Genomic DNA, 11,150 nt, shown 5'->3' on the forward strand with positions numbered 1-11,150 from the left:
GTTATCTTATTAGCACCATTCAAATTCAAATAATCCGTTCGAGAATCATTCAAAATTACATCCAAATTTACTATTCTATCCTCCTCAAAATCCCCCTTCTTCGTGGCAGCAGGCATCAGAGTCGCCGCCGGATCCCACAACGTCTCCCCCCTCGGCATAATACCACCAGGAGTCCCAGAGATACCGATCTCAATGCATTCGTGGTGGCCCTCCACAGAATTCTCTGTACCATGATCCTCCACCCCCACCTCTTTCACGAAGACATCGAAGCCACTATCGCCGACAGAAATGTGAACCCACTCCCTAATGACGTCGAAGTTGCATGTATCAACCTGAATGCGCCCAGCTCTAAACGACCTCGCCCCCTCTGATCTTATATCACACTGAATCACCTCGCCCCATAGTCCACCTAATGTTTTGAACGTTTCCGACGACCAAACATGTATGGGCATCCCATAACACTCCAACCATACCCTTCTAGATTCACATCGTACAGACTCCTCCCATCTCCCAACGCTCTGAAAAAATTGAAGCAGGCTATTCAAATTAAAAGTAAAAGCGTCATCTGCATTCTTGACAGTATCAAATGTCAGTAATGCCTTGGATGCTTCTATCTCTCTGACTTCTACAATATGAGGCACATTCTTTTGCACTGCCTTTCTGATTAAAGGATAACGAGATTTCTGATTTGTTAATCCTAGTTGATTTTTAATATATAAATCAACAGTTTAACATGTCATGTAAGCTTATTCCATTAATATAGAAAGAAGAAAATATTGATAGAGGGGCTAATCAGTCTCATAAAGTAAAAATCATAGGCCAAAAGAATATTTTTTATGTTGAGAGTCTCATTCTCTTTCGAAATAATTGTCAGGACATTTAAAATTTTTTTTCTAATAAGTAAGTGACAAATTTGATACCAAACTCATAATGACCAAAGAGTTTGCCCAAAGAAAAATATTTCCCAAACTTCTCCTATCGACCGTTATTAACATAAAAAAGCAAAACGCTGTTGTAAAATATCACGGCCCACCAAAGGCCCACGATGATACTCAACAAAAAAAAAAGATAAACTAGCCGTTACGCTGCGCTTCCCATACAAGTTTCTAATCCTTTCAAATCCCTAATTTATTGGCCCCTTTTTCCCTTCCGCTTTTCAAAATCACTTCAAACTGCACACTCATCACTGTTTCTTCAAGCGCCCATTCCTCTTCCTCACCAAAATCAATTCCACACAAATCGTCGATCAGAACTATCGCTCTTCATTTCAAAACAAATTGGACTCAACTTCCGCCATGGCCGCAAGAACGGTTACCAAAGACATAATCACCCTACGTGGTTCTGCAGCAATTGTTAGCGAGTTCTTCGGTATTCATAAGCACCCTCCATTTGTTCCTTTTTCTCCCATTTCTTTTTTTTTTTTTTAACTTTTGTGTTCTTTTTTTTTTTTTTTTTGTATCAGGATATGCTGCTAACAGGTTTGGTCCTCTGTGCCGGCACTAATTTTTATTTCTAGTTTTTGGGATGTGTTCTTTAGAAATAAATGAATAAATTTCGAATTTTATAATTTGAGATTAATGAGTGGGAATATTGTTCAGCATCCTTTACAACCGAGGAGTGTATCCAGAAGAAAGCTTTGTGAAGGTGAAGAAATACGGTCTCCCAATGTTGCTTACTGAAGATGAGGGTGTTAAATCTTTTATAGCCAATTTAACTGCTCAGCTTTCTGGTAATTTGTGACCTAAAAGTAATTGAATCGTTGTGTGGTTGGAACTATGCGTGTTGTTGGATTAATTTTTTTTTTTTATGTTCAAACATATATCATTATAATCATTTTTAAGCCAACTATGCTTGTCATTTAGGAAAAGAATTAATCATGCTATGTGAGGTTTTAAAGGAATGGGGATCTACATGTTCGTTTTTGGTTTGGCTTCGTCCGATATCGGGGTTGATTAAACTTGATTCAATCTTAAGGTAGATGTCATATGATGATGAGAAATTGCTTAAACTTAATTCAATCTTAAGGTCGATGCTCATTTTGATTTGATGTAGTGAACTGGGGTTTGATAAAACTTAATTCAATCTTAAGGTCGATATTCATTTTGATTTGAAGTTTTACTGAAATGAGGTTTGATTAAACTTGATTCAGCCTTAAAGTTGATGGTCATCGTGTAAAATGCTTTCAACAAGTAGTTACCTACTTAATTTTAGAGTGAAGTAGTTTCTGTTGTGATATAATTGTTGCCCCATTGCTGATGATTGAGCTTGTGTCTGAATTATGAATGTTGAAAAGAATGGCTTGAAGCTGGAAAGTTGCAGAGGATTGTCCTTGTTATAATGAGCAAGGCCACCGGTGAAGTCCTTGAAAGGTGGAACTTCAGCATTGAGACCGATAGCGAGGTTGTGGAGAAGGGGTGGGTAATACCGGCATAACAAAATCCTATTCTACCTTTAATTTCCTTTTCTATTTTCCTGCACTTAAACTTCTTCCTAATTGATTTATATTTTTAATCTTTCAGTGTATCAAGGGAAAAGAGTGACAAAGAAATCATGAGAGAGATACAAGCAATTATGAGGCAGATTGCTTCAAGCATCACCTATTTGCCTTGCCTGGATGAACCTTGTAAGAATCACATTCTGCAATTTTGAAGTTCTCTATGAATATCCAATGTTTTTACATTCCTCTTCTACTGACCAATATGGTTGCACTATCTTTTATCTTTCAGGTGTTTTTGATGTGTTAGCATACACTGACAAGGATCTTGCAGTCCCATTCACTTGGATTGAGAGTGATCCAAAACTTATTGCGAATCCACAAATGGTGAAGTTGCATTCCTTTGACACCAAGGTGAATATGACATTCGCAATTCGGTGATTTTACATTTACACATGGCACCCGATCTTGCTTTATTGGCTATTGATAACTTTGTTGGTTTTGTCTATCCAGATTCACAAGGTTGATACACTTGTATCTTACAAGAACGATGAATGGGATGAGTAGAGAACCCCTTTTTGTGCCTTGTTTTTCTTTTTTTTCTCAGATTCTGTGTGGTTGTGAATTTTCTATTCACATTGTTTAGATGTATGTTGGTACTAACGTGGATGTCAACATAATCACTTCTGTATTAAAACTCCCTTCTGTATGTTGTAGCAGAAATAACTGGCACAGTGGCACTAAAGTGGAGTGGGTAGACAAATTTGCATTACTTATTTCAGAATTTGTAGTTTGATTATTATTGCAGTTTTATGAAATAGTGCACTCATAAATAGTAAGCAAAACACTGCAAGACGTTGGATGAGAAAAGACGAGAAAAAGAAAAACTCAATTAGATGGTGAATAACTTATTGGGTTAATTCTAACGGCTAAACGAAGGCATATATTTCAATGTTTTGGGTTAAGACTTTCCCGTGATGCCGCGTGGAAACAAAAAGATCAAAATAACAAAGTTCTTCTGCAGATTTATTAGATGGTGAATTAACTCTAGATCTAGCTCAAGACCCAAAAAATTATAAATTTTAGGAGGCAAAAAACAAAATAAACTTGTAATTTGAAAGACTTTAAATATGTAACTTTAATGGTTTAGATGTGTGAATCTTTTTTATGAGTTAATAGTATGATATATTTCTGAAGTTACATTGGGGTTTCAATTTAGTTTTTAAGTTTTAATTTATTGGTATTCCCAATTTAACATTCGTGACTCACATTAGTTCTTTATTCTATTTTTATCACAAAACTACTAATGGCCTGCTGAGATAGAATGACGGTAATCACACTTGTATCACTAACGGCTTTAAAGGTTTCAAAAAGTTTCAAGCGACACATCAAATAACCATTAAGAAGTCTTTAGTCGTCAGTTTTATGACAAAAACAAGATCAAGGATCAGCTTGAGTCACAAATGTTAAATTTGAGAATCAAATTGAGTAAATTGAACTTTGGGAATCAAATTGAAACTCAAGTATAATTTTATGGACTAATCTGAGTATTAATTCTCTTTTTAACTGATTATATGCGGAGTTTTATAATCTCATGGATATTTTAATGAATAAATAAATCTTTTAATTCCAACTCATGCAAAAACATATTTTTCTTGCGCCGTATCATTCATGCAACAATGGTCATTATGCAAGAGCATGGCTTGGAATTAAAACATCTTTCTTATTTATTAAAAATAAAAAATAAAATTGCCATCTCATATTGATGTTTGAAAATATTAAACATGACTGATTTAGAGTAAAATATTATTTGGATTGTCAAAATTTATCGGAAAAAATCAATATAACATTTACTAAGCATATCTATTACACAACAATTACTTGATCTTTTAAGATGTTTCAAAACATCATTTTAATAAATAGAGAAACCAACTTTGGACGATAGGATACACATATAGCAGAGCTGCAGAGGATAAGATAAACCATATCACTCCACTCACTATCAAATGAAACTGTTGGAGAAAGTCTATGCAGGATATTCAACTCATCCTAAGGGGGTACATTTCATAATAATTCATAGTTTCATACACAACACAAATGCCTTCGACTTGAATCATCTATTAAATTATTATATACTTTAAGAGTTAATATTCACTCCATAGCGTTCCATGAGTAAAATTACTCTCTATAATTAATAAACATAAATCAAATTAGTGCAATCCAAATTCCATAAACGGCTATCAAGTGCAAACCCAAGTAGACATTTCAACAAACACCTCAAATGCAACGTAAACAAAAGTGAATTAAGTAAAGCTCCTCATTTTAAACTCATTACAATTTCAATTCGATTCCAAACCCATAGAGACAAGCAATAAAATCAAATTACACATTTTTTTTTTACTAAGAAACATTATCTATTACACAAAAATTAACAGTTTTCTCTGAAAATTCCACAAAAATAAATCAGAATATAACAGCAACAACAAACCCTAAGCAATGGAAACTTTGGCACCAGCTTCTTCAAGCTGCTTCTTTGCTTCATCAGCTTCATCCTTCGAAACCCCTTCCTTGAACTTCTTCGGCAAACCTTCGATCAATTCCTTCGCTTCCTTCAGCGCAAGGGTTGTCAATCCTCTCACAGCCTTAATAACAGCGATTCTCGCGTTGCTCGGAACCTCTTCGATCACAACGTCGAACTCCGTCTTCTCCTCCACCGCTGCGGGTGCCTCGGCGGCGCCGGCTGCTCCAGGTGCGGCAACGACAGCAGCGGGGGCGAAGGACGCGGCGGAGACGCCGAGCTTGTCCTGGAGGTAGTCGACGAGGACCTTGGCCTCTTCCAGGGTGAGGCCGGAGATCTTGGTGCCAAGCTCCTCGATGTTCTCAGGTACGGCGACGGCGGCTAGGGGGCGGAGGTGAGTGGTGCGGTGGGAGAGCGAGCGGTGGTTGTTGTGGAAACGGAAGTGGACGGAAGGTTTCGTGAGCGCAGGATAAGAGGAGGGTGTAGGATAAGAGGGGGAAGAGGATGAAGGGAAACGAAGGGTGAGAGTTGAAATTGTAGTTGCCATTGTGTTATTGAAATTGAAGGGTTTCTGAAATTGGAAAATTGAGGGTGAAGAGTGTGACGAGTGAAACGAAGTTAGAAGATGAAGAAGAAAAAGAAAGAGGATAGGATAAGAGTCTCTCGGGCCTCTTGGAAGGCTTGAAATTGTAATTGTAATGACTGTGTAATTACTCTTTATGTGTTGGGTATTAGCAACACCAGTTGACTGAATCGAGGATAGAAGTGGTAATTTCATCTTAAAGGTAAAGTATATAGTTTTTGTTTTCCTTTTTGGTATTCAAGTATAGAGTTATTTTGCAGTACGGGATGAGCTGCTAAGCAATAATTAGATTTTGAGCCCACTTCACCAATACAGTTGTTTGTCAACCCGAAAGACGGGAAATTAATTTTTTCTCCCATTACTTTAGCAACTCAGCTTGAATTTTTTTTCAGGAAAAATCAATTTATTCTTAAAATAGCCTTACGCCATTTACAAATAAAAAGAAAAATTATATTTAAATCTAAAAAAATAGACATTTTTTATATTGAACTAAAAATTAAGAATGAATCTAATATTTATTTTAAAAAATCATAACAAATAAAAATAACAATAAATTAAATCTCTATCATTTTTAGATTTATAAAAAAGTTACTATAACATTGTGAGATATATTTTTCATGATGCTACACATTCATGTAACTATGTAACCAAGTTGGCCCAACAAAAAAAAAATCCAATACCATTAAATGAAACGTGAAATACACACGTCCAACACACACAAAATCGCTCTTACCCAACGCTTCTTCTCCCCCACGCTTCTTCTTCTTCTCTCGCGCTTCTTCTTCTTCTTCTTCTTCTTCTTTTCACGCTCGTTTATGTACGGAGCGTCTTCTTCTTCTTCGCGTTCCTCCTTCTCCTCCTTTTTCGCGTTCCTTCTTCTTCACGTGTTTTCTCCTTATCGTCATTCTTTTGTTGTTATTGCTGCTGTATTCTTTTATCTTTTCCTCCTTCTCTCTCTGGTGAAGAAGCAGTAGAAGGTGAAGAAGAAGAGTTTTGAATAGTGCAGAATGAACCGAACACAATACTCATGGTGAACCGAACACAATACAATTGTATAGTATTAAGTGAACGAAATATAATCCATTATATAAAATCAAATTCAAACAGCTTTCTGCAGAATGGACCGAACACAGTACTTATGATGAAACAATTGTATAGTACTGAGTGAACGAAACATAATCCATTATATAAAATTAAATTCAAATAACTCTGCCTACAATTTATATATTATCAATTCAATTCAATTCAATCACCTCCGTCCATTTAGTTCAATTCAAATTAGCAATTGCATTCAATTCAATTCGATTCAAATTGAATAATCCAAACTTTGTCAGTTTGATTCATTTTAGAAGAGTAATCCAAATCGCTCTCCTTTTTACCAAAAAATTATGAACCCATAAACACTGAACTCTAAATCCTAAACCCTAAATACTAAAACCAGAACCCTAAACACTGAACCCTGAACCCATAAACCCTAAATCCCTAAAACCTTAAAACCTAAACCCTAAACCCTACACCCTAAAACCTAAACCCTAAACCCTGAACCCGAACCCTGAACTCTGAACTCTGAACCCTGCACGCTAAACCATAAACCCTAAACCCTGAACATGAACCCTGCACACTGAACTCTGAACCCTGAATGCTAAACCCTTAACCCTAAACCCTAAATCCTAAACCCTAAACCATGAACCCTACCGTAAACCATAAACCCCCTAAAACCTTTAACCCTAAACCCTAAACCCTCAACCATGAACACGGTGAACCAAAATTAATACACGGGGCGAACCGAAAGTTTGAAACACACTGAACCCTGAACCCATAAACCCTAAATCCTAAAATCCTAAACCCTGAAACCCTATCGTCATTCTTTTGTTGTTGTTGCTGCTGTATTTTTTTGTCTTTTCCTCCTTCTCTCTCTGGTGAAGAAGCAGTAGAAGGTGAAGAAGAAGAGTTTTGAATAGTGCAGAATGAACCAAACACAGTATTCATGGTGAACCGAACACAGTACTCAAGGCAAATCGAACATAGTACTCATGGTGAACCGAACACAATACAATTGTATAGTATTGAATGAACAAAACATAATCCATTATATAAAATCAAATTCAAGCAGCTTTCTGCAGAATGAACCGAACACAATACTCATGGTGAACTGAATACAGTACTCATGGTGAAACAATTGTATAGTACTGAGTAGACGAAACATAATCCATTATATAAAATCAAATTCAAATAACTCTGCCTACAATTTACATATTATCAATTCAATTCAATACACCTCCATCCATTTAATTCAATTCAAATTAGCAATTGCATTCCATTCAATTCGATTCAAAATTGAATAATCCAAATTTTGTCAGTTTGATTCGTTTCAGAAGAGTAATCCAAATCGCTCTCCTGATTTGAAGTTGAGTCATTTATTGTTTCGATTCAGAAGTGCAGATCAAAGAAGAAAACAAAGAAAAATAGGAAGAAGATAAATGTAACCAAATCGAAATAAAAAACGCGAAGATGAACGCGACTAGAGGAGAATGACGAAGGCAATGCAGATCAATAAGAAAGAACGCGAGCAGAGAAGAAGAAGAAGAAGAAGGAGGAGGAGGTTTACGTTACAGCAGAAGGTTTATATTGAGCAAAACTTTAGGTTGCAGCATGTTATATGTAGCACGTGTATGACAAACAAATGAAGGGTGGGGGACGCACATGTGGAAGAAATTACTTGATTAACAACCATGTAAAAAATACATGAATGCAGAACTTTTCATCTATTTTTTTATCCAAATAAATTTGAGCTCTTTTCTTAATTAAAATATTTATATGAACAAAAGACAATCCTAATCAATATATCTTTCTTCTAATTTGATAGATATATATCACTGTACTCGAACCACCTATAAAAGTGAAAAATAAGACATTACAAAAAAAAAATACACCATAATACAAAAATTTATTGAAGATAAAAATTCAGAAAATAAAAACCAAACTAAAAACACACAAAGTAAAGGTACAAGTGATGATGAGAGAACAGAGGAAGGAGAAGAAAAAAAGATGAAAAAAAAAAAAGATTTTAATTTTTGTGTTCTTATATTCTGTTTAATAATATTCTGTTTGATAATAAAACAGAAACTATTGTGCCTAATTATTTTCCGTTCTCTCTCACCTCCGCTCACTTATTTATCTCATTTTCACTCAATAATCTCAAATTCTCAACTCTCTTTCTCTTTTGGTTTTCAATGCTCTTCACTCACTCATTTTAATTTATTTTAATTACTTTTAATAATTTTTTAGATAACTTTTGTATGAATTATTATTATTATTATTATTATTATTATTATTATTATTATTATTATTAACAGCGTTGCCTTTTGGAAATAAGGTTACCGTCAAATTATTATTATTATTATTATTATTAGAAAAAAATTCTTAAAATATTATCATTCTCTTCTAAAGAAATTGATAATTACGATTTCTTATTACAAATAGTAACATACGATTTCTTGACAACTTTTTTAGTATTTTGTTGTATTTGAAATCATACGATTTTTGGACATTTTTTTTAGTGTTTTTGTCCAATTCGAAATCGTTACTTAGGATTTCTTCTGAGACTAATTACTCTCATATATATTAACATAATATACTAAACAAGTAAACATAATAATATTAACGTAAATCAGTAAATCACCCATACTGATCCAATATAAAAAAAAATTAGCCACAACATTGATCTATTTGTTTAGCCTATACGTTGCATGAAGACTTAGTCAATAGGGTATTATTAGTCATAAGACTTAAGATAGAAAAAAAAATGTCGTACATTATTAAAATCACCTTGTTAAAAAAACAAAGGTTATAAATTCTACCACAATTACAGTTTTCAGAGATATCCATAATTAAGATAAAGGTTATTTGTAAAGGCATTAGGTTTAATTTAGAATTTAGATACATTTGTCATCACAAATGAAGCCACCTAGCTTAACTAAACTTGTCACAAGAAATATTCATTGATTTGAAAGAAAGGAAAAGATGAACATCCTTCAAGAGTTATATATATAGGAAGTAAAGATACATTTGAAGAGAGTTTGCTCATTGAAAATTGTCTCTAATCCAAGGTGCCCCAAATTGCAAAAGCAACATGGATAATGGAGATTCATGGGCTGATCAATGGGATACACACCAAGACCCTCCTCCATCATCAGAGAAAGACAAGAAGAAAGGCAAAGATGGGTCTAGTAATAATAATAGTATGGCCAAATTTGGTAAGGCTATGATAAGCTTCAAATGGGCGAAACAACTCCGCAAAAAATCTCAGAAAAATAATGAACAATGAATATGTATAGAGTACTCATCATTCTCTCTTTAATTTAGAAGCTCTCGCCTTCTAAAATTTTTATTGTGTGATTTGCTGTTAGGTAATTTGACATTATTGTTCATTTGTAAACAACACTTGGTTGAATGAAATCATCAAATGTAAGTTACATTTTTTTTTTTAAAGATCATGGCAATTACCTTCTTTTTTTTTTTTGTTGCAATCATAATCGTTATTATTTGTTATAATTATGTATGTTGTAACCAACTTAGGTTGGTCAAGTAGTCAACTCACTCGTTCGTTTAAACAAGTGTCACGAGTTCAAATCCTACTTTATGCATGTAGTAATTCATTAGCCGTCAAATCATGCAAACTATGTTTATAGGATACGAAAATCTCTTGGTTCAAATTCAATTGGTTATTTAATTGAGTGACTTTTCTATTTTTCAGATAATAAACACATTATTAATTAGATTTAATTTAAATTTTATTAACTAAAATCTCTCTAACTTTCTCTCAAAAAATAAAGTAGTATTTTTATTTTATCTTTTATTTTCTTTCACTCATCGTACTAATCGTCAACCCGTCATCGTCACCATCAGTGCATTCACTTTCTCAAATTAGTCACTTTGACTTACCGTCTTTACATAAATTATAAGTAAAAAGGCGACAATATATTCCTTCATTATTAAGTAACGTGACTCAACTTCTTTTATTATTGTTATTCTTTGGAGCAATGTGCGTGACTACTTGTTTTTGTCTTTTTTCTTTTTCTTTATTATTTAAGAAACATAGAAACATGGTTCTGAAAATGGAATCAGACTGGCTAGTCTGACCGGTCTAACCGTGAACCTATAGCAATTACGATCCAATTAACCTCTTGAAATTGCTGCTCAAAAAATTGGTGGAGAATTGTTAAATCGGCCGTGAACTGGCCAGTTGAACCAGACCAAAAATTGGCCGATTTGAAAGAAATGTCGTCCTTCTTGCTAAATTTGGCTTATTGAACCATGCCTCTCACTCTCACTCTCATTCCTCTCAGTCTTGAGCAGAAGTGCAAAATTCTGAATCACAATCACTCCCCCTTCTCCAACCATAGCCTCTTTTTGAGCCACGGTCGCTGCCCGTTCATCAAGCCATTGCCATCGTCCTTCCGTCAAGCCACTGCTGCCGTCCGTCCATCCTCTTCAACCCCTGCTCTCTTCTTTCACAAGCTCGGCCCATCTCTCGTCTTCATCTTCTTGGTGTCGCCGTCATCTGGTCGATGTCGTCCGTCAATCAACGGTCTGCCAGTGTCATCTTCGAAGGT

The 11,150-nt window shown here is 34.7% G+C and overlaps 3 protein-coding genes across 3 annotated transcripts; 2 read left to right on the forward strand and 1 right to left on the reverse strand.

Moving 5' to 3' along the window:
* The first annotated feature begins 1,131 nt into the window (after positions 1 to 1,131).
* MAD2 (DNA-binding HORMA family protein) lies at positions 1,132 to 3,273 on the forward strand. Its single transcript, XM_016326956.3, has 7 exons — positions 1,132 to 1,368; positions 1,463 to 1,478; positions 1,599 to 1,729; positions 2,294 to 2,414; positions 2,520 to 2,623; positions 2,727 to 2,848; positions 2,948 to 3,273. Exons 1-7 carry the CDS (start codon positions 1,296 to 1,298, stop codon positions 2,999 to 3,001), a joined length of 621 nt encoding a protein of 206 aa, XP_016182442.1. The 5' UTR covers positions 1,132 to 1,295; the 3' UTR covers positions 3,002 to 3,273.
* Positions 3,274 to 4,716: 1,443 nt separating this feature from the next.
* Positions 4,717 to 5,745, reverse strand: LOC107623927 (large ribosomal subunit protein bL12c). The gene has a single exon (XM_016326330.3). It carries the CDS (start codon positions 5,728 to 5,730, stop codon positions 4,924 to 4,926), a length of 807 nt encoding a protein of 268 aa, XP_016181816.2. The 5' UTR covers positions 5,731 to 5,745; the 3' UTR covers positions 4,717 to 4,923.
* Positions 5,746 to 9,628: 3,883 nt separating this feature from the next.
* On the forward strand, positions 9,629 to 10,026 carry LOC148579223 (uncharacterized). The gene has a single exon (XM_088506471.1). It carries the CDS (start codon positions 9,668 to 9,670, stop codon positions 9,860 to 9,862), a length of 195 nt encoding a protein of 64 aa, XP_088362597.1. The 5' UTR covers positions 9,629 to 9,667; the 3' UTR covers positions 9,863 to 10,026.
* Positions 10,027 to 11,150: the final 1,124 nt, after the last annotated feature.

The sequence above is a fragment of the Arachis ipaensis genome, chromosome B10 (genome assembly GCF_059453495.1).
Source record: "Arachis ipaensis isolate K30076 ecotype BB chromosome B10, ASM5945349v1, whole genome shotgun sequence".
Classification (NCBI taxonomy): domain Eukaryota; kingdom Viridiplantae; phylum Streptophyta; class Magnoliopsida; order Fabales; family Fabaceae; genus Arachis; species Arachis ipaensis.

Coding starts and splice junctions, on each gene's coding strand:
- MAD2 (XM_016326956.3), top strand. CDS start 1,296: ATGGCCGCAAGAACGGTTACCAAAGACATAATCACCCTACGTGGTTCT. Junction 1,730..2,293: donor TTTAACTGCTCAGCTTTCTG/GTAATTTGTGAC, acceptor AATGTTGAAAAG/AATGGCTTGAAGCTGGAAAG. Junction 2,849..2,947: donor TGCATTCCTTTGACACCAAG/GTGAATATGACA, acceptor TTGTCTATCCAG/ATTCACAAGGTTGATACACT.
- LOC107623927 (XM_016326330.3), bottom strand. CDS start 5,730: ATGAAATTACCACTTCTATCCTCGATTCAGTCAACTGGTGTTGCTAAT.
- LOC148579223 (XM_088506471.1), top strand. CDS start 9,668: ATGGATAATGGAGATTCATGGGCTGATCAATGGGATACACACCAAGAC.